General features: G+C 50.8%; 1 protein-coding gene across 1 annotated transcript; it reads left to right on the top strand.

Moving 5' to 3' along the window:
• The first annotated feature begins 3,036 nt into the window (after positions 1-3,036).
• CRLF2 (cytokine receptor like factor 2) lies at positions 3,037-21,536 on the top strand. Its single transcript, XM_086388785.1, has 8 exons — positions 3,037-3,224; positions 8,175-8,277; positions 10,259-10,422; positions 11,513-11,646; positions 12,445-12,607; positions 13,809-13,914; positions 16,473-16,557; positions 20,120-21,536. The coding sequence occupies exons 1-8, from the start codon at positions 3,086-3,088 to the stop codon at positions 20,393-20,395; spliced, it is 1,170 nt and encodes a 389-aa protein (XP_086244911.1). The 5' UTR covers positions 3,037-3,085; the 3' UTR covers positions 20,396-21,536.
• The last annotated feature ends 1,602 nt before the right edge of the window (positions 21,537-23,138 follow it).

Raw genomic sequence — 23,138 nt, 5'->3', positions numbered from 1 at the left:
AGCGTCGTGGCATCACGAGACGCAGCCGTAGCCCACCCAAGTCATTCCCACGCGTGCGGGAGGGCAGCCATGCCCACGAGAGAGAACAGCTGACGCTTCTGTCTCCGCTGAGACAAGCACGTCTTCCCACCTCCGCCCCGTTGCCTTTCTTGGCTTGCTGACTCAGTGCCTGCGCCTGACGGGGTGGAAGAAACACACGCTGGGGACTCGGTGTGTGGTTTTGCGTGCACGCTGGGGGCGTGGGGAAGGAGGTTCCCGGGAGGGGCGGTGTGTCATCCACAGGAGAGGTGACGCCACTGGTCCTCGGAACTCGCGTGCAGTCAGTTTCCATGCTGGAGTCTGGAAGGGAGCTGGGGAAGTTCGGGGCTGGGACTGGGGAGGTTTGCTTATTTTCTGGCCCCGTCTCCTCCAGGTGTCTGTCCCCTTGAAGGGCAAGACCGGGGAACCTAAGAGGTTCCTGCGTAGTCCCCCAAGACCACAGAAGCCCAGCGGGTACTCCTTCTCGGAGCTGTTAACATGTCCAGGATGCTGTCTCTCATGGTTTCCCAAGAGACGCTGCAGGACATGGTGAGCTCTGACCTTCCTTTGATGCCCCTTGAGTTCCCTCAAAGGACAAACAAGGGCTCGAAGCTCCAGCTTCTCTGCAGGAGGCATGAGGCAGGGAGGAGGGAGGTGGGGCGTGGGGCGATGGGCAGAGGCATCCCGCACGTTTCAGCGTCGCGGCTGGTGGCGGAGGGCTAACTCCCGGCGTGCGGTGGGGGGACCCCAGGGACGCTGCTCCACACCCCGCAGGGCCCGGGACCCGGGACGCCCCGCCTCAGAGAGCCGTCCAGACCCAGGCGTCGGCAGTGCCGAGGCTGAGAAACCCTGAACCAGCGTCACTGTCTAATCACACATTTATCCTCTCTGCCCATCCATCCGTCTACTTTGTCTGTTCGTCTACTTATTCTATGTATCCATTTACTCTACCTACTTATTCTTGAGAGTCCCCTGGACTGCGAGGAGATCCAACCAGTCCATCCTAAAGGAGATCAGTCCTGAATGTTCACTGGAAGGACTGATGTTGCAGCTGAAACTCCAATGCGTTGGCCACCTGATGCGAAGAGCTGATTCATTGGAAAAGACCCTGATGCTGGGAAAGATTGAGGGCAGGAGAAGGGGATGACAGAGGATGAGATGGTTGGATGGCATCACTGACTCGATGGACGTGAGTTTGAGTAAACTCCAGGAGTTGGTGATGGACAGGGAGGTCTGGCGTGCTGCAGTCCACGGGGTCACAAAGAGTCGTATACGACTGAGCAACTGAACTGAACTGAACTTACTCTATCTAGCTACTTATTCTATCTATCTACCTACTTATTCCGTCTACTTAGTCTATCTACTTGTTCTGTCTACTTACTTATTCTATTTATCCAAATACTTATTCTATTTATCTATCTATCTACTTACTCTACACCTGGATTTTGGCCCAGAGACCACAGCGTTGAGCCTCAGACCTCCAGAAGGATGGTCATGGCCGAAGCACCCCTGGTCTGGGGCCAGGAAGACCTGAATCTCACCCTGTACCACAGTGAACGATTTGAGGTCCATTAGCCAGGGATTGATCCCTGGGTCGGGAAGACCCCCTAGAGGAGGGCATGGCAACTCACTCCAGTCTTCTTGCCTGGAGAATCCCATGGACAGAGGAGCCTGGTGGGCTACAGTCTATGGGGTTGCAAAAGAGTCGGACACGACTGGAGTGATTTAGCACGCATGCAACCACTGTCAGCTTCTGGGAAAACTCAGGTTCTAACTCTAAAATGGAGCAATTTATGCTCACTTTGTCCATGGCTCACAGATTCCATCAGTGAATATCTGTGAAAGCGGTTGGTCATTTTCTGTGTGTGTGTGTGTGTTTTAATTTCTCTTAAATTCATTTCTTTGGCTGTGTCTGGTCTGTTTCAACATGTTGGGTCTTTCGCTGTGGCCGACACTGTTTTTATCTGGTACACTGGTTTAGTTGCCCCGAGGCACGTGGGAGCTTTGTTCCCCAACCAGGGATTGAACCCACGTCCCCTGCATTGGAAGCAAGGTGGATTCTTAACCCCTGGACTGCCAGGGAGGTCCTAGAGCTTCGTAGCTTTTCAAACATGATTTTGCAAGGACGGTTATCACGCTGGGTGTTATTTAGTAAGAGTCAAAGGGAGTCAGACACGACCTGTGGACTGAATAGCAACACTGACTCCCAGGAGTGGTTTTGCACGCAGGTGTGAGTTGTTCAATCGCTCAGTCGTGTCTGACTCTGTGACCCCATGGACCGCAGCACACCAGGCTTCCCTGTCCTTCACCAACTCCCAGAGCTTGCTCAGACTCACGGCCACCAAGTCGGTGATGCCATCCAACCATCTCATCCTCTGTCGTCCCCTTCTCCTCCCGCCTTCAGTCTTTCCCAGCATCAGGGTCTTTTCCAATGAGTCGGCTCTTTGCGTCAGGTGGCCAGAGTATTGGAGCTGCAGCATCAGTCTTTCCGATGAATATTCAGGTTTGATTTTCTTTAGGATGGACTGCTTTTGTGACCTGAAGGGGTAGGAGTAAGTTGTCTCCTGATGGTCAACCCAGGCTTTATCCTGCAGGACAAAGCCCACTGACGGGATAAAGCCCATTGACAAATCTCCCTGATAACCTCTGGGAAGTGATTCTCCATTGAGACCCTGCAGTCCAGCCAACAGAGACATCATACTGTCCCCTGCTTCCTTTGATGCCATCGGGAGCTGGACCAAATCTCCCTGGCCCTGGATGAGCAGCCAGAAAGCATCAGCTGGATGAGACCTGTCTGGGCCTCCGTCTCCAAACACAGGACTATCACGACCCACCGGAGGCTGGGAACCTTATCTGGACAACATCCACTATCTGAATAGCCTCTCTAGACAGTTGTATCCGGTGGGGCTGCACACATGATCGCCGAGGCTGAAAAAATGATTCTGCATTTTTTTTTTCCCTTTCTGACCAGTCATCTTTTAAAATAAAAGCATGAGTGTTTCCTGTAGTCATTTCCCCAGTTTCCTTTCCGCCTTTTAAAAAAAGGGGTGACCTTCATACGTTAGTCATGAGCCGAAGTCCTCTTGGAGGAGTCGACCTGCGGCTCGACGCCTCCACCTCCACCATGAGGCATGTCTTTCTGCCCTGGGCGGCCGCCGCTGTCCTCTTGCTGGGACACGCGAACGCTTCAGGGAAAACTAAACCGGGTAAGTCCTGCTTACAGCTGTAGCCGCCTGTCTGCGTGAAATGCCCTTGCTTTCAACATCTCTGCCTTTTTTTTTTTTTTTTCATTTTTCTTTTTACGATGTCTTTTGCAAACTCACGGTTTTCTTTGTGAAACTGAGAAGAGCTTTCACAGGTTCCCCTCCCTGAGTTGGGAAGATCCCCTGGAGGAGGACACAGCAATCCACTCCAGTCTTCTAGCCTGGAGAATCCCCATGGACAGAGGAGCCTGAAGGGCTACAGTCCATGGGGGTCGCAAAGAATAGGTTACGACTGAAGTCTCTACAAACCTGGGTCTGCCTGTTGTAAAGGACCCTCTTCTTCATTGCCTTCAGGATTAGGTCCGGATGGGAAAAAGAGAAATGCAAGAGCCTGTGTCTAGAAAACTGAGAATCTGGGTGGTTTCACTGTGCTGCCTGCCTGCAAAGAGGTTGCAAGCCTTTTGCTTAAATTAATACTTACCTTTCTGTGGTGGGGCTTCCCTGACGGTTCAGACAGTAAAGAACCCACCTGCCAATGCAGGAGACCCAGATTCGATCTCTGGGTTGGGAAGATGCCCTGGAGAAGGGAATGGCTACCCACTCCAGGATTCTGGCCTGGAGAATCCCCATGGACAGAGGAAGCCTGGTGGGCTACAGCCTGTGGGGTTGCAAAGAGTTGGACACAACTGAGTGACTAATACTTTCACGCTGAGGGTGGCCCAGGTGGGAGCTGGCGATGGCACGTTCCTGATGTTCTTTTTCTGAACTGTCCTCGGGCATCACCCCACACTAGACCATCGCTGTCTGAGATGGCTTCTTGCCCAGCTGGTTTGGATGGGTCCTCGGGGACCTTCCGGGCTGAAGCCCTGGCGGGGATCGGTGGGGGGGGGTACTCCTGCACTTGGAGTTTGGGTGGAAAAGTGCAGTTTAGACCAGCTCTGGAATCTGAACCACTTGAAGCACAAATACAATAGTAAGATTTTGTTGTCGTTCAGTTGATCAGTCGTGTCCGACTCTTTGCGGCCCCATGGACTGCAGCACGCCAGGCTTCCCTGTCCATCACCAACTCCTGGAGTTTTCTCAAACTCATGTCCATCTAGTCGGTGATGCCATCCAACCATCTCATCCTCTGTCGTCCCCCTTCTCCTCCTGCCTTCAATCTTTCCCAGCATCAAGGTCTTTTCAAATGAGTCAGTTCTTTGCATCAGGTGGCCAAAGGATTGGAGCTTCAGCTTCAGCCTCAGTCCTTCCAGTGAACATTCAGGACTGATTTCCTTTAGGATGGACTGGTTGGATCTCCTTGCAGTCCAAGGGGCTCTCAAGAGTCTTCTCCAACACCACAGTTCGAAAGCATCCATTCTTCGGTGCTCAGCTTTATTTATAGTCCAACTCTCACATCCATACCTGACTACTGGGAAAACCATAGCTTTGTTGCCAACAGACCTTTGTTGGCAAAATGATGTCTCTGCTTTTTAATACGCTGTCTAGGTTTGTCGTAGGTTTTCTTTCAAGGACATGGGAGAGGGCTTGGAAGGGCGGAGGGCTCATCCCCCTGTGAAGCTGGGCTCGGTCAGAACCTCCGTAGGAACTTCCTGGAAAATGCAGGGCTCACTTTATGAATGGCCTTTGTTTGCCTGAGGTCATTACGGGTGTGAGACCCTAAGAACCCACGGGGCGTGGTCTTAATAAAGCAGCCCCTCTTCCCACCCAAGGTCCCAGAGTTGTGTCGAGAGACCCCTCAGGGGCCGTTTCCACTCAGTCAATCCATTTTTAATGAACAGAGTCCGACTTCGTGGCTGCAGTGAACTGTCAGTATTTCCATCCGAGGCCATCATGCGTTGGTGGCAGGGCTACTAGGCTACTGACGGGGCCCCTTTGCCCCCCTCAGAAATGCCCTTGAACTTACAAGGAAAACGCACGCACCCCCAGCCCTGGGGACCAGATGTCTGGGCTCAAGGTGTCCCAGAACTGAGCTCCCTGCAGAGGCTCCAGGGGAGGGTCCTTCCTGCCTCTTCCAGCTTCTGGGGGCTCCAGGCATCCATTCCTGGGCTGGTGGCCACCTCCCTCCCACCTCTGCCTCCGTCTCCACATGGCTTCTCCTCTGTATCCATGTCTCCCCTCTTCTGTATTTTATAAGGACCCTGTCATGGGGTTCAGGGCCACCCCCATCCAGGAGGACCTCATCTCAGACCCTTCCCTTCAGCACACCTGCAAAGACGCCATTTCTTACTGAGGTCCTGTTCCCAGGTTCTGGGGTTAGCACGTAGGCGGGCCATTTGCAGAGCCACAGTCCAAGCCCTACAGGGTCTATTCAGGGGATGCTAGCATTTGAGAGAGACGGGGGTCCTTTTCTGCTTTGACAGGTCTTGCTGTCGTCGTAAGGGGAGGGAGGTCGTTGAAGCAGATGACCCGGTAGCCAGTCTGAGTCTGTGGCAGAGACGCAGGACAAAGGAATGGCTCTCGAGATGCTGTGTTTTATCTTATCTGTGTATTTACTTTCGGCCGTTGCTGGGTCTTCGCTGCTGTGCCCTTGAGTTCACGAGCTGCTCTAGAAGTAAGAAGGCGGTGTGGGCAAGAGACGGAGTGTGTGTGAGCAAGCACGTGTGTGCTTGAGTGCTCAGTCACTCAGTCGTGTCCGACTCTCTGCGACCCCGTGGACTGTAGCCCGCCGGGCTCCTCTGTCCATGAGATTCTCCAGGCGAGAACACTGGAAGGGGTTGCCATGCCCTCCTCCAGGGGATCTTCCCCACCCAGAGATGGAATCCATATCCCTTACATCTCTGGTATTGGCAGGTGGATTCTTTACCACTAGCGCCACCTGGGAAGCTAGTGAGATGAGATTACATATATACGTAGATATAGACATAGATGTCGGAGAAGGCAATGGCACCCCACTCCAGTACTCTTGCCTGGAAAATCCCATGGACGGAGGAGCCTGGAAGGCTGCAGTCCATGGGGTCGCTGAGGGTCGGACACGACTGAGCGACTTCACTTTCACTTTTCATTTTCATGCATGGGAAAAGGAAATGGCAACCCACTCCAGTATTCTTGCCTGGAGAATCCCAGGGACAGCGGAGCCTGGTGGGCTGCTATCTATGGGGTTGCACAGAGTTGGACCCGATTGAAGCATAACAGCAGCAGCAGCGTGTATACATGTAAAACCCTTTTTGTATCTGTAATAGCCAAACCTGCTTGAACTGCCCCAACCTTCCAGGATGGAAAAAGACCCCAGGACTCTATGTCAAACGATGTAACCAATGTTAACAAACAATGTAACAGATGACGTGCTGATTGCCCCCACGACCTGCCGCCCTGGATGACCTTACTCACACCCCCTTGGAAATACTCAGCAAGGCCGTGCTCCAAGTCCCTCTGAACGCCCTATCTCGCAGGAACAAATGCCTCTGATTCATCTGCATGTTTTTCTATACGCTCTCCAAATCGGGAAGCGGGTTCTACCTCTGGGGAGGCGGGTGGGTGCGGTGAGTTCTTGGTATTTACACGACGTGTCTGCCTATCGGAGACCCGCAGCTGGCACGTTTGTTCACGTCCAGATTGCTCTCGACCTTGCTGGTTTTCTGAGAAAACGTTGAAAAAAAAAGAAGTTACAGAACCAAAGTCATGTTTACAAAAGCCCCCAGAACTTTCAGAAGCGTCTGGATCTATGAGATAGGAGGCCCCCGTTTTCAAGACCCTCTTCCTGGGCCTCCCTGCTCACCAGTGTTAGATGACAAAGTCTGTGTCAGACGTGAGGAGGATCTGGGCGAAATGAAATTAGGCAAAAAAGGTGGATCGGGGCGGGGGCGGGGGGGTGATGTTCTGGTTAACAGCTTAGTTAATTTACTCGCCAGATGATTCAGCTCTTTAAAGCACACAACTCAATCCTTTTTTTTTTTTTAATAAAACATTATTTCTTTTTTAGTAGAAGGATAATTGCTTTACAGAATTTTTAGTTGACGTACAGTTGATGCGTGAGCTTCCCCGGTGGCTCAGCGGTCAAGATTCTGCCCGCAGAGCAGTAGCCACGGAAACCTCGGGTTCGATTTCTGATTGGGGAAGATTCCCCTGGAGGCAGGCGTAGCAACTCACTCCAGGATTCTTGCATGGAGAATCCCACAGACAGAGGAGCGCGGCGGGCTGCAGTCCACAGGGTCGAAAAGAGTCGGACATGACGGAGCACGCACGCTCGCACGCATAGCGGAGGCATCATGTATTAATATAAGTTACAGGTGTACAGCATAGCGATTCTCATCTTTGAAAAGCGATGCTCCCTTTACCGTTACTATAAAATAGTTTCTATACTCCCTTTGAAGAACTGCATCATTCTTGCATTATAGGTGCCAAACACACGCAGACTCTGGACACACAGGAAAAATATAAAATGTCTTGATAATTATAGATAACTAGATAGATACCTGTACATCATTACATAGATAGTTACCTAGATAGATGACATAGATGACAGTTGATTGATAGATATATAAATGCAGAGACGAGATAGATAACAACTCGATGATATAATGATAATGGAAATAGGTAACATGCTGAAATGATAATATTCTGGTTGCCTGCATGCTTAGTGACTCAGTCGTGTCTGACTCTTCACGACCCCATGGACCGTAGCCCATCAGGCTCCTCTGTCCATGGAATTCTCCAGGCAAGAACACTGGAGTGGGTTGCTATTTCCTCCTGCAAGGGATCTTCCCGGCCCGGGAATCGAACCCGCATTTCCTGTGACTTCCGCTTTGCCGATGGCTTCTCTATCCACTGAGCCATCATGGAAAGCCAATATTCTGGTTATGCCGGGCTAAATAAGATGCATGATCAAGTTTTTTTTTTTTTTTTTAAAAGCACCGTATCATTCTTATGAGTGCTGACATCATTTTACAAATTTCAAAGCCTTTCCAGCATCGCCTCAAAGTCCTCTCTGCTTTTTTTTTTTTTTCTGCACAGGAAGCGCATTGCAACTTCAGGTGATCAACTTTAACTTCGAAACGGTGCAGGTTACGTGGAACTCAAGTGCATACGCTGGGATTAATTTCACGTTCATTTACAAGTAAGTGCCGCCACGGGGATTAATATCAGGTCCGTCTGCAAGTAAGGGCCCCCCCACCACCCCTCCACGGAAAACCATGCCTTCGGATAAAGCATTTCCCCTCGGAAGAGGGCACCACGGGGGCAGCCAGGAAGTGAAGGTGTGAAAAACCATACGTGCAAGTGTGAATGTGTGCGTATGCCCTCTGGACAGCTCCCCCCTCCCACCACCACCACCAGTATCACCACAAGCACAACCACAGCTCCCAGACCTTCTAACCGGGGGATGACTGAGTCTCTCTCGAAACTGCCTGGACTCTCGCAGGAGATGCAGAGCGGTCTGCCCCCATGGGGCCCCCTGCAACGTCCCGGCAACCGTCTTTGCCCACCTTCAACTCCGTCGCCTTCAACTATATTCCCTGCTGACCAGGGGCCGCCTTCCAAAAAACCCCATTTCCCGCTTTCACAGGGCGCTTTGCCCTGCCTGACTCAACCACGACCTGAGTGGCCACGTGGGAGGCAGGGTTTTTTTTTCCAGTGAATTTGGTCTCAGTTCTGTAAAGAGTGGGGTGTTTGGTGAGGGCTTGAGTCGTTGCCATCTGATAAAACATGAGGTAGGCAGGAAGGCAAACAGAAGAGGGAAATTTTTAAGATGAATTTGTTGGCAAAATAAGACTCATGGGGCAAAGAAACAAGTGCTGGATGGTACAGATGGTCTCACAGATAGCTCATTTCATTTTTTTTTTTTCCCTGAGCAGCTGTTTGTCCTGTCGTACGGGAGATAATTCTTGATCTCATCACAGATTGGGGTTGAGTTTTAAGGATGGAGTGTAAACCTGTCTCTAGGCTTCCCGTTCACATTGCAGGAGAGTCTCAAACCTTTATCCAATTTTGGCACGTCCATATTAAAAGTGCATCCTTGAATCAAGGGCTTGGTTGCTCTGGAGGTCAATTATTTACGGATACCAATTTATTGATTGCTCATGGTATTGATATGTGACAGCAATTATTATTATTGAGACCATTAATAGTATCCTAGCTGGTCTCAACAAAGTACAGCAAGCTGGGTAACTGGGAAGAATGGAAAAACAAAATGTATCCTCCCCTTAGTCCTGAGAACCAGACGTCTGAGGTCAAGGGGTCCCCGGGCTGAGCTCCCTGCAGAGGCTCCGGGGAGGGACCTTCCTGCCTCTTGCAGCTTCTGGGGGCTCCAGGCGTCCATCCCTGGGCTGGTGGCCGCCTCCCTCCCATCTCCGCCTCCGTCTCCATGTGGCTTCTCCTCTGTGTCCGTCTGTCTCCTCTTCTGTGTTTTATAAGGACCCTGTCATGGGGTTTAGGGCCACCCCCATCCAGGAGAACCCTCATCTCAGACCCTTCACTCCATCACAGCTGCAGAGACACTGCTTCTTAATAAGGTCTTGTTCACAGGTTCCGGGTTAGCAGGTAGGCATGCCTTTTGCAGAGCCACCGTTCAACTCCTAGGGATCTATCGAAGGGCCATCAACATTTGAGAGAGACGGGGTTCCTTTTCTGTTTTGACAGGTCTTGCTCTAGTGGTAAGGGGAGGGAGGTCGTCGAAGCAGATGACCTGGTGCCCACTCTGAGTCCGTGGCAGAGATGTGGGGCAAAGGAACGGCCCTCGCGATGCTCTTTATTTTTTATTTAAACTACGTGTATGATCGTTGGCTGCGCTGAGGCTTTGCTGCTGTGCGGTCTTGTCTCTAGTTGTCGGGTGTGACACTCTTCTGTGGTGGAGAACCCCCTTTAGGGTGCACGGACTTCATGATTTGCAGCTTGCAGGCTCTAGGGAGTAGGGCCCATCATTGCGGTTCACGGGCTTGGTTGCTCTGCGGCACGTGGGATCTTCCCCGCCCAGGGATCCAACCCGAGTCTCCTGCATCGGCAGGCGGATTGCTTTTTTACCGCTGAGCCACCAGGGAAGCCCCAAGATGTTATTTTCAAGGACGCGACACGACTGAGTGATTCTGTTTTTAAAATCACAGATTCCATAAAAAGGAGGAATATAGACCATGCCCCGACTACATCCTTCAACACGGTTACAGGGCCGGGTGCCTGCTGGAGGTACAAAGAGATGGACCTCTGTATTTTTCCATCCGGAATGGGACAGAGCCTCTTCTCACCAAGGACCTGGCCATTAGTACTTACCGTACGTATGACGTACCTTGAGGGCTGACTACGCATCTCGGGTGAGGAGCCATCGTACATGTGGAGTGAACCAGTCTCTCCAAAGCTTGCTGCTTTGATCTACGTTTCTGCGGTGTCATGGTCCTTCCTTTCTTTCTTTTTCATTGAGGGTTGGAATGTCAGAGGTCCGTCTTAGAATCCGGTGGGAGGTTCGACCCTTGGGTGCGGAAGATTCCCCTGGAGGAGGAAATGGCAACCCACTCCAGTATTCTCGCCTGAAGAATCCCATGGACGGAGGAGCCTGGCGGGGCTACATTCCACGGGGTCGCAAGAGTCAGACATAAAAAGCAACAATATAGCCGATGAACAATGTTGATGGTTTCAGGTAGACAGGAAGGGACTCACCCACACATACACATGTATCCATCCTCCCCCAGACTCCCCTCCACCCAGGATGCCAGGTGACACTGAGCAGAGCTCCCTGTGCTGTCCAGCAGGTCTTTGCTGGTTCTCCATGTTAAACACTGCAGTGTGTCCATGTCCATCCCAGACTCCCTGACTATCCCTTCCCCATCCTTTCCCCCTTGGGGACCATAAGTTTGTTCTCTGTCTCTTTCTGTTTTGTAACTACCTTGATTTGTATCACACCTTTTTAGAGTCTGCGTATAACGGATGTCATAGCATGTTTTTGCTTCTCTGTCTGACTGTTCAATCCCACGGTCTCTAACGACCTCATCTTACGTTAAACGGTTACCTCCTGTAATGATCCTCTTTCCAGAGCTGGTGAAGGGCTAGGGGCCAGGAGTTCAAGGCGACTTTTTCTGGTGGGAACACAATTCGTTGAATGACACATCCTGAAATCTTTCTCCACCGGTTTCAGGGGGGCTCCTTTCCACGAGACCCCCCCTGGGTCCTTGGACAGCTGGCTAACCCTTCTAACTGTCCATGCGCTAAAGACAAGGGAACCTCACGTCTCATGAAGTATCAGGGAGAGGACAGGGAGCAGGCAGAGAGGAAGGTGAATCGAAGCCCAGGGACCGCTGTGAGTTCAGAGATGGTCCGTGTTTATCTTCACAGCGGTGTTGGTCACTGTGCTGTCTCTTCATTCTCAGTGAAACCCAGATCCCCCGGCGCCCTGAGCTTCCAGTGGCGCGAGGAGGCCGTGACGGTTACCTGCTCCAGCCTGGGATACAACGATCTGCAGTACGAAATCCAACACAAGACCGTCTTTGACGCTGAGTGGCAGGTGAGGTTCCATTGTCTCAGGTTGGGTGTGAGTAGGCACCCTCGGGATGGAGAGACGGAGAGGCACAGACATCCAGACTTGTTTAATGCACTTGCTCACGTGATTATGGGCTTTCCTGGTGGCTCAGACGCTAAAGAATCTGCCTGCAATGCAGGAGACCCGGGTTCGATCCCTGGGTGGGGAAGATCCCCTGGAGGAGGGCATGGCAACCCACTTCAGTATTCTTGCCTGGAGAATCCCATGGACAGAGGAGCCTGGTGGGCTACAGTCCACGGGGTCGCAGAGAGTCGGGCACGACTGAGCGGCTAGCATTTTCTTTATCACTTTCCCTGGTAGGTCCAGTGCTTAGGAATCTGCCTTGCAAAGCAGACCACGTGGGTGGGTTCCATCCCTGGTCCGGGAACCCAGGATTCCATGTGCGTCAGGGAAGCTCAGCCTGTGAGGCAATGACTGAGCCTGTGTTCTGTGATGAAGATCCCGCGTATTACAGCTGAGACCTGATGTAGCCAAATAAATAAATACATTAAAAAAATTACTTTGTAAAAAGGAAGACCTTAGAAAGTCTTCAAAAGCATCTTTCATCATGTTTGTTATGGCGGATTTATTTCCTTTTTGGAGGGAAGGGCATTTTTTTTTTTTGCTGTTGTTTATTGTTTTTTTGCTGTTGTTTCTGAGGATAAACATCTGCCCAGAGAGAAGTGAAACTGGAAGCAGGAATCTCATGCAAATCTGTGGGACAAGATGAACGCGTCAGGCTAAAGCGTCAGTCAGGGGTCACAGTGTTTTTTTCCGCTCCAGTCCACAGAGGCAGAGACCTGCAACGTCACCATCGATGGTTTGGATACTGAGAAGTGTTATTTCTTCCGGGCCAGGGTGAAAGCCCTGGAGTTTGCCTACGGCTCGGAAACGTACCCCAGTGACTGGTCAGAGGTGACATACCAGCAGAGGGGTGAGCTGCGAGGTAATGCTTGTCACGCAGCATCGCTGCCCAATACAGGCCAGTGGGCTCCGTTCGGGGAGGGCAGAATGGGCTGCCTGAAAACATGGATGACCCCAAGGCCTTCTGCAGAGGTCACTGTGGAAGCAATGCCTCTTCCTGTGGCCGTTATCATCGGACTAAGCTTCACTTTTATTTCTGTTGACCCAGCAAGAATAATAAGTGATATTTCTGAATGTTGTTGGGCTTCCCTTGTGGCTCAGCTGGTAAAGAATCTGCCTGCAATGCAGGAGACTGGGGTTTGAGCCCTAGGTTGGGAAGATTCCCTGGAGAAGGGAAAGGCTACCCACTCCAGTATTCTGGCCTGAAGAATCCCATGGAGAGACGAGCCTGGTGGGCTACAGTCCATGGGGTCACAAAGAGTTAGACACGACTGAAGTGACTTAGGACGCAGGTGTAGATAAGCTGATGGTGGATAAATGGCAGAGACAGATAGATGAGATACACAGATCGACATAGATAATGACAGGCGGTAGACAAGTAGATGGATAATAGACAGATAGATGATAGACAGACGTGTGGACACCTGCTCATTTGCTTCAGTTGTGTTCGACTCTGTGACCCCATAGATTGTAGCCCACCAGGCTCCTCCGTCCATGGGATTCTCCAGGCAAGGATACTGGAGTGGGTTGCCATTTCCTCCTCCAGGGGATCGTCCCGACCCAGGGATCGAACCTGGGTCTCTTGTGTCTCCTGCATTGGCAGGCAGATTCCTTACTGCTGACCCAGCAGTGAAGTCCCAGGGAGACATATAAATAGATGATAGATGGAAAGACAGACAGATGGATAGAGACACAGATAGATAGACAGCTGGACAGATAGACAGACAGACAGATGGATAGAGACACAGATAGATAGACAGACAGACAGATGGATAGAGACATAGACAGACAGACAGCTGGACAGATAAGACAGACAGACAAAAATCAAGCCCTGGTACCCTCAAACACCCCTGGGAGTAAGGTGAGTCTGTGCTCCCTTCTGCCCGACGTCTCCCTCTCCAGTGTACCCACCTCTCCTTACCAGGATATTTCACACCAAAAGCAAGATCTGCTGATGCTGACAATTCTCAAGGGAAAGAAAAACCACAATGGGCGGGTGGGGATTAGAGCGTGACCCCGTATCATGTTGAAAACTTCACAGGTCTCATTCCATTTCCCTTTAGATTCGTGCTGGGAAAACAGCCTTTTCCCCAAATTTATTTTAATTGCTGGCATGGTCTCCTTCCTGACAGTCTTCCTTCTGCTTCTGTCTCTATGGAAACTGCACAGGTAAGGAGGCCCCCACCAGAATCCTCAGATACCTGGGTTTGGTTCCCATATGCAGTGAGTTGGGCAAAAATAATAATAATAATAACAATTGTGTGATGTGATTATTTAGCTGAATATCACTTTCTCTCTAATGCACATGGTATATGACAAGAAAACAGAGAGGTGAATAGAGCCAAAGGTGTGGAGATAGCTGCAGAATTTGTTGAGAAATATTCTCACGAAGACCATAAGATGCAGGAATGTTCATTCCTATGAGTGTTATTGCTGTTCAGTCACTGAGTTGTGTCTGACCCCATGGACGGCAGCACGCCAGGCCTCCCCGTCCATCACCAACTCCTGGAGTTTGCTCAAACTCATGTCCATCAAGTCAGTGATGCCATCCAACCATCTCGTCCTCTGTCGTCCCCTTCTCCTCCTGCCTTCAATCTTTCCCAGCATCGGGGTCTTTTCCAATGAGTCAGTTCTTCACATCAGGTGGTCAAAGGATTGGAGTTTCAGCTTCAGCATCAGTCCTTCCAATGAATATTCAGGACAGATTTCCTTTAGGATTGGTTTGATCTCCTTTCCATCCAAGGAGTCTCAAGAGTCTTCTCCAACACCACAGTTTGAAAGCATCCGTTCTTCGGCGCTCAGCCTTCTTTACTGTCCAGCTCTCGCATCTGTACATGACTTACTGGAAAAAAAACATAGCTGTGACTATGCCGACCTTTGTCAGCAAAGTGATGTCTCTGCTTTTTAATAATATTTCTAAGTTTATTGTAGTTAACTTTGTTCAAACACACACCCCACTGAGCTCTGTTCTCCTATCATGTTAGAATGACAAGCACGTAGAACATCTTTTAATTTTTATTCATATTTATTAAAGACAACTTGGTGAGTGATGTGAGGAGAATCGGACAAGAAAAGCTTGTAAATCCAGTTACAGATATAGCAAAACATAATTCTCTGAAACCATAGAAAACTTTTCCAAAAATACGATATTAAATAGTTCTCTCTGTTATCCTTCCAGGCAATAATTTAACCGCTGCCATTTCCAGCCTTATTCAAGCTCAGTTGTGCCCGGGCGTTTGACTGTTGATGATGTTCGAAGGGACTGATGCTCAGGACTGTGGGCGCCATCTTTGTTTCTGAGGTTGCCGTTTCCATAGCAACAATGGGGCGCCATCTTTGTTTCTCCGGTTGCCGTTTCCATAGCAACACTGGGAGCGATGCATAGAGAAAGATGGGGTGCCATTCTGGACCACTCACGCTGGGTCTGAGCCAGGCTGAGTTAGACAGTTTCAAGGACCTTCCATCATGGTTGGATATAGCATGGGGGTAATTCTCTTAATTCTTGCAAACTGCCCATTAATTCTTCAGTCTAGATTCCCTGCTTTCAGCAGCTTAGACACATGCCACCTTCATCGTTCTCTCTTGGGGAACAGAGGAAGTAGGGAGTAGGGAGGAGATGCAGCAGTCAGATAGGGGTGTTGACAAGTGACAGGTCTGATGTTTTTTTTTTTTTTTTTTTTTGGTCTTGTTGTTTTGTTTTGCTGTGGTGTTTTTAGTTCAAAACTGAAACCACTCCTAAGGGAATCTGAGGAATACACTTCTTTGGGGGGAAAAAAACACTCCTCCTGTCTTTAAGAAAGCTTCTGTTACAATGAGTGGTCTAATCAACTGTATTATTTTCCCGGAGCTGCCATAACAAAGCACTAAAGACTGGGGGCTCAAACAACAGACATTTATTTCTCCCAGTCCTGGAGGTTGGAGCCTGAGGTCCGGGTGTGGGCAGGGCTGGTTCCTCCTGAGACCTCTCTCCTGGGCATGCAGATGGCCGTGTCCTCCGAGTCTGCACATGCTCCTTCCCCTCTGTGTGCGTGTCTGTGTCCTGACCTCCTCTTATTATGAGGATCCCACTCCCATCGGATTAGCATCCTATCAGACGAGAACCTCTCAGGTTCTGTTCCTAGGGGCCTGCAAATTAAACTGGCCAACCAAAGACAGTAACAGAAGAATATGCCTATATTTCTTTTTGGATGTCATATTTTTAAGTGCACAAGGCATTCTCAGGAAGCAAGTGAACAGCTAACCAGGCAGTTCATCTGGGGACTTTTATAGCATTTTAACAAAGGGCAATAATCTGTGGAGAAGTCACCAGGCAAAGGAACAGGGAGTCTGGATGGGCGTAAATTGTGGGGGAGTGATTAAGAGGTGTGTCAGACAAACTGCAGGCAGATGAAGGTTGTCTGAATGGAATCATCTTGACACCATCTTGGTGATATGACTCATTCTCCATTTCTTGCTACAGGAGGGCGCACTTTTATGAATGGAATTATTGTGTTTTTTTTTTTTTTTTTCAATCAGGAGGGAAACTGATGCTCTCCTTTCAGGCAGATGGGAGAGGGCAGAGAGCATCTCTTGGCTCTGTTTTTCTCAAGCGGATGCAATTCCCCCAAAGTGCTGAGCCCCCGAGATCCATATGCAGCTGTCCTGGGCCCCTGGTGGGGGTCTTTCCACGTGGATGCCCCGCTCGGGCGTGCCAGCCCATCTGACCAGACTATCCATGTCCATTTCAGGATTAAGAAGGTTCTCATGCCCAGCGTTCCTGATCCCAAGTTCTCCTTCTTGGGGCTCTTTGAGTCCCACCAAGGTAACTTCCAGGTAAGCAGCATCTCCTTGTGCAAGCTTGCTCTGGGCGGGCCTAATATCACCCCTCTTCAATATTTTATTTTATTTTTTTCTGCCTAGAGGTATTTCTTTAATCAGCTTTTTATTTTGCATTGGGGTATAGCCTATTAATGACAGTTTCAGCTGGACAGCAAAGAGACTCAGCCATACATGTATCCATTCTCCCCCAAACTCCCCTCCCATCCAGGCTGCCACGTGACATTGAGCAGAGTTCCCTGTGCTGTCCAGCAGGTCCTTGCTGGTTCTCCATGTTAAACACAGCAGTGTGTCCATGTCCATCCCAAACTCCCCGACTATCCCTTCCCCCACCCTTCCCCCTGGGAACCGTAAGTTCATTCTCTGGCCTGTGAGCCTGTTTCTGTTTTGTGCGTAAGTTCACTTGTATCATTTCTCTTTGGAGTCTGCATGTAAGGGCTGCCATAGGATATCGCTCCTTCTCTGTGTGACTTTCTTCACTTGGTATAATAATCTCTAGGTACATCTCTGTTGCTGCAAATGGCATTTATTTCATCCTTGTTATGAGTAAGCAACATTCCAGTGTGTATATATATACCCCACATGTCCTTTATCGGGGGCTTTCCCGGTGGCTCAGATGGTAAAGAATACGCCTGCAAAGCAGGAGGCCTGGGTTCGATGCCTGGATGGGGAAGATCCCCCTGGAGGAGGAACTGTCTGCTCATTAGTGTGTGGATGGACACTTAGGCCGCATCTGTGTCTGGGCCATTGTAAACAGAGTTGTAATGAACACTGGGGCTGATTCATCATTAATGAAAAAGAAAAAAAAAAATCAACAAACGGTTTTTATTCCTCTTTAAACGCCTGCGAGCCTCTTCGAATCCGACAGCAGCGGTTTACCGTTTTTCTGTTTCGGTCAGAGAAAGTGGATCCAAGGGTCTCCGAGGGCGGCTTCTCTTGAAATCAGTCTCTTGAAATCCTGCCGCAGGACCATGGGATTTTCCAGCCTCCTCGCCTTCTGATCTTATCGGAAGGTTCAGTTCTGACACTGTTCCCACTGCAGGGGGGCCGACAGCGAAACCTGCATTTCCGCTTTTCGACTTTGATGGTCGCTGCATTTCCGCTTTTCAACGTTTATGGTCGTTAAACTTCGTTCCGTGATAAGCTTTTACAGGGGGCCGAGGAGGAACTGGGGAGGAGGGAGCGAGGGCGGGTCCGGCTCCCCGCATCACCAGGTGTGGATTTGATAGGACGCCGGGAGCAGTCCCCTGGGGCTGCCACAAACCTGGGGGTGCAAAGCATCACACACTCATCCTCCCCCCGGTCCTGGGGACCACGCGTCTGAGGTCAGGGGGTCCCAGGGCTGAGCTCCCTGCAGAGGCTCCAGGGGAGTGTTCTCCACACCTCCTCCAGCTTCTGGGGGCTCCGGCGTCCCTCCCTGGGCCGGTGGCCGCCTCCCTCCCGTCTCCGCCTCCGTCTCCACGTGGCTTCTCCTCTGCGTCCCTGTCTCTCCTCTTCTGTGTTTTATAAGGACCCTGTCCCTGGGTTTAGGGCCACCCCCATCCAGGAGGAACCTCATCTCAGACCCTTCACTGCATCACATCTGCAAAGAAAAGAGCTCATTTCCAAATTAAGTCCTGTTCCCAGGTTCTGAGGGGGTAGCACTCGGGTATATCATTATTTTAGAAAGAGAGTGCAGTGTTTGGTTTGTTTGTTTTTGCTCGGTTGCTTCAGTTGTATCCAACACTTTGTGACCCCATCAACTGCAGCCCCCAAGGCTCCTCTGTCTGAGGGATTCTCCAGGCAAGAATCCTGAAGTGGGTTGCCGTTTCCTTCTCCAGGGGATCTTCCTGACTCAGGGATCAAACTCCTATCTCTTAGGTCCTCTGCCTTGGTGGGCGTTCCCCCCCCCCCATTAGCACCACCTGGGAAGTCCATTAAGCTTCCTAAACAGGCAAAGTGAATTGTAAAACTAATTAGGTGTAGGAGATGAAAAGAAGAAAAAAAAAATTTTTTTTTCTTCTAACCTCTTAAGTGCTGTCCCTGGGGCCCTGCAAATTAAACAGACCAGAGAGATGAAAGAGAGAGGTGAACACCCCCAAGAGGTAGTTAGACCATGGGGCTGATTTGCCATTTTAACAAAGGATGATGGACTGTTCGGAAAAGACTAGGTAAAGGAAACGGGGTTGGGGACCTGTGAGTGGCAGGTGAGATGTGAGGAGGTGACTAGCAAACGCATAAGAAGTGAGGGTTGTTTAGTGAGATTTTATGCAGACTCAAGCTCTCTGAGGTGATAAGCGTTGTCCAGTGTTCTTGCCTGGAGAATCCCAGGGATGGGGGAGCCTGGTGGGCTGCCGTCTATGGGGTCGCACAGAGTCGGACACGACTGAAGCGACTTAGCAGCAGCAGCAGCTGGAGCTGGAAGGGATCCGGTGACTCTTCCAAATGTACATGTACTTTCCCAAAGGGGCATTAATTAACATTAACCTCAATTTTAGGGAGGATCAGTGGAGAGCAGCGAACATGCTCTGCAACTCTTCATACTTAACTGCCTTGAGGTCAGCGTCCTCCGCACGTCAAAGGGGCATATTTGGGAGTTGCGTCCCGGTCCCCCTAATAGGAGAGGAAAGGGGGTTACAACAGAATTTAGGACAGGGAATCTCATTTTTTTCCCCCAAAATTGGGGCTAGAAGAAGGAGCCGGGGAGGGATGTTAGAAGGGAGTGAGGAGTCCCCTTGAGGAGGGCAGTCCCATGGAGCTGCCAACCTCAGGAAATCTTGGGTCACCTGTTAGAAATTCGGCGTCCGCCCCCTCAGACCTGCTGACAGAAGGTCCTCCTTCTGACGAATCATCAGTCCCATCTCAGACAGCACACCTGGGGGTGGAGAACAGATCTCGGTTTCTGAAAAGATGTTCAGGCGCCCTCCTGTGTCTTGAGTGACCACAGGCCGGCGCTTTGAGGCTGATGACAGAAGGCAGGTGTGAAAACCACAGGATTCCAGACCTAGAGGCTAGATACGAGAGCTTTTTTTGTCTCAACCGGGGAAAGTGTCCGCGCCGGGGACATGTGTGAAGACACACCAGCTCCGAAGGCAGGGCTTTGAGACACAGAGTCTGAGCCACAGTAACTTTTTTAATTTTAATTTTTTTAATACCAAAAACATTTTGTATTGGGGTATAGATGATTAACAATGTGAACAGCAAGTGGAGACTCAGCCATCCATACACGTGTATCCATTGTTCCCCAACCTCTCCTCTCATCCAGGCTGCCACATGACATTGAGCAGAGTTCCCTGTGCTGGACAGCAGGTCCTTGCTGGTTCTCCATGTTAAACACAGCAGTGTGTCCATGTCCATCCCAAACTCCCTGACTATCCCCTCCCCCATCATTCCCCCTGGGAACCATACGGTTATTACAGAGTATTGAGCAGAGTTCTCTGTGCTGTCCAGCAGATCGTTGCTGCTTCTCCATGTTAAAGACAGCAGTGTGTCCATGTCCATCCCAGACTCCCTGACTATCCCTTCGCCCATCCTTCCCCCTGGTGACCATAAGGTTATTACAGACGTTTCCTCCTTGCAGGAGTGGATCAAGGACACACAGAATGTGGCGCCCTTGAACAAAATGGAAGACGGGGAGCTGGAGTGCGCCCCTGAAGACGCCGTGGTGGTCCAGCCGGCCGAGGCCGAGATGCCCAAGACCGTGCTGATGACGAGCCCACTGTACTCGCAGACGGGGGAGGAAGAGGCCATTGGGGATTTCAGCCAGCTCCCTCGCCAGCCGCCCCAGGGCCGTGGGGTGGTCTCTCTTGGGGATTTCACGTTTGTGATGAGCGACCACTCTTACATGATGTTATGAGGGGGTGCAAACTCACAAGCCAACATCCAAATCTACGTTGATGCTTGACGACCTGGGAGAACATCTTGGGAGCCAAAAAATCCACCACGAAGGGGACTCCCCGGAACCGAGGGTGCTGACGTCTAAGGTCGCCCAGTGCTCCAACGCCCCAACCCGCGTCTGAGGTCACCCACAACCAGTGCATCCCATTCATGCCGACATCCAGGGGCTTGAAGGTGGACTGCCTGTAAGCGGCAGACGCTTGGTCGGGCTGGTTCTTGCTGTCTCCTGGCTCACAGAAATCATAAGGGAAGATGACCAAGACCACCCTGCTTTGCACATGCCCGCCCGCTCCTGTCCTTCCCATATCCACTCGCAAGAGGTTCCTGCATCATTTCTCACTCATCACACGTAGCCAGCAGGCGAGGTGCAGAACGCCTGCTTTACTGACACCAGCCACCCGCCTCCCACCCCAGAGAGGCAAAAAAGCCCCTTTCTGCAATCACCGAGGCATTTTACAAACCGCGGTTCCGTTAAACCAGTGACTTGGGACCTTGCTCCTGAGACATGCTTGAATGTAATGGCGCTCTGCAGGGACAGAGCTTCCCAGGCTGAATGTACATCATTGTTTCTTTTTGATACTGACATTTTTAAAAAAGTGTGACCATGAGAACTATGGTAGAATGTAAGCGGTTGCTGCTGTTCGTGGAGACAGGAAGATGGCAGTTGGATCCCCCTTAGACTTCAGGTCGGAGAAGGCGATGGCACCCCACTCCAGTACTCTTGCCTGGAAAATCCCATGGGCGGAGGAGCCTGGTAGGCTGCAGTCCATGGGGTCGCTAAGAGTCAGACACGACTGAGCGACTTCACTTTCTCTTTTCACCTTCATGCATTGGAGAAGGAAATGGCAACCCACTCCAGTGTTCTTGCCTGGAGAATCCCAGGGACGGGGGAGCCTGGTGGGCTGCCGTCTATGGGGTCGCACAGAGTCAGACACGACTGAGACTCAGCAGCAGCAGCAGCAGACTTCAGGTACAGGAGCTTTCTAGGCATCTAGAGTATTGATTTCTCAGGTGGTTTTTTGTGCTTTTTTTTTCAGGCTGGCACTGAATTTATCTTGTCTATATCTGCAGGATGCAGTAAACAAGCTTGATCAGATATACCTGGAGTCTGTGTGTGTGTGTGTCTGTGGTGTCGAGGATGTCTAATTTAGCAGAATGTCTCCCCATCCTAGAAAACTCCTCCACAAAGGTAGAAATGAAAGAAATCACCTTTATCACTGAACAAACAGCAAGCCAGTGTGAAGTGGAAAATGCCTCCTGCGTGTCAAATAAACCAGATGTCTCACAGCTATCAGCGATGTCTCCCCTCCGAGTTCGAATGTTGGTCAGTCGCCAAATCGTGTCTGACTGTGACCCCATGGACTGCAGCACACCAGGCTTCCTTGTCCTTCACCAACTCCCAGAGTTTACTCAAACTCATGTCCATCGAGTCGGTGATGCCATCCAATTATCTCATCCTCTGTCACCCCCTTCTCCTCCCGCCTTCAATCTTTCCAAGCATCAGGGTCTTTTCCAATGAGTCAGCTCCTTGCATCAGGTGGCCAAAGGATTGGAGCTGCAGCTTCAGCATCAGTCCTTCCAGTGAATACTCAGGACTGATTTCCTTTAGGATGGACTGGTTGGATCTCCCTTGGACAAATATGAATGTGAGCTCCCAAAACTGTGATCCAGAAGATGCCGCCCCCCCAAACCCCCCTAATCCATGCCCATGGTGAGCGCTGAGGGGCAGAGGAGCTGGGGAAAATGCAAGAATCAGCCATCCGTGACCTCTTTCACTCCTTAAGGTGAGCAAGGAAACAGGCTTGGCCCCAGATAGCAGAGGTGAATATGAAAGGAGTGAATTCAGTGAGCCCACAAGCTTGCATCCTCCCTTACACAGAATGCTAAATTCCTTCCCTTGATATCTGATCTTTGACGTTCAGACCTGCCTGCTCCCTCTGTTGCAAACTTGCACACAGCCTGACTCCCCCTCCCGCCTCCTCGGAGCTGTATTCTCAGAGCTACGGAGATGCTGGCTTGGAGTCCTACATGCAGTCCCACCGAATAAAATAACCCTCTGTTTTCAGCTGCTCACTAATTTTCAGTTGACACCAGAATGCAACACCCATCTCAGGAAGCCAGCTTGACAGGGTATTGCAAACGGAGAAAGACTCTCATCCCATTTTTTTTTTTTTTTTTTTTTTCAGCTCAGCAACCCGTTCCCTGGGCCTTTTCCAGAAAACACGGCTACGTGTCTTATATCTGTGGGGTGTGGGTTTTGCAACCTGGGGCCAGGTTTCCAGCTGCACTCAGGCCCCCCGCGCCTTCCCCGGAGGCTGGGCGTTCACCAGGTCGCTCCTGGTGTGGAAGGGTCATGCCTGGGTCAGAGGTGCTGTGCAAGGTGGCCAGTTGGGGAGCGGGGACCCCAGAAGTCACTGCTCCGCGAGGCAGATCCCAAGCTGGGCAGTAGGGTGGGGCAGGGGATTTTGTGAGCAGGGAGAAAGTTTAGAACATCCTGTTTCAGAAAAAGTGCTTTGTTCTGAAACCACTGCATCCCACGGCCCCGGAACAGTTCAGAGAAAGGAGGGTGTGAATGCATTTTAGCAGTCCTACTCAGAGCTCTCACGGCCGCCCTGGGTTTGACCCTGTTTCCAGTACTTGGTCTCCAGACAGGCATCGATGAAATGAGGGAGGCAGGACCCCACACCCCATCCTATGTGGGA

The sequence above is a fragment of the Bos grunniens genome, chromosome X, assembly GCF_055505025.1.
Source record: "Bos grunniens cultivar Pamir isolate PY7600 chromosome X, Bosgru_T2T1.0, whole genome shotgun sequence".
Classification (NCBI taxonomy): Eukaryota; Metazoa; Chordata; class Mammalia; order Artiodactyla; family Bovidae; genus Bos; species Bos grunniens.
This window is presented reverse-complemented; position numbering and strand designations above follow the sequence as displayed.

Excerpts from the sequence above, each read along its gene's own strand:
- CRLF2 (XM_086388785.1), top strand. The coding sequence starts at position 3,086 with ATGAGCCGAAGTCCTCTTGGAGGAGTCGACCTGCGGCTCGACGCCTCC. Across the intron at positions 12,608-13,808 it reads GCAGAGGGGTGAGCTGCGAG|ATTCGTGCTGGGAAAACAGC; the intron begins GTAATGCTTGTC and ends ATTTCCCTTTAG. Across the intron at positions 16,558-20,119 it reads CCCACCAAGGTAACTTCCAG|GAGTGGATCAAGGACACACA; the intron begins GTAAGCAGCATC and ends TCCTCCTTGCAG.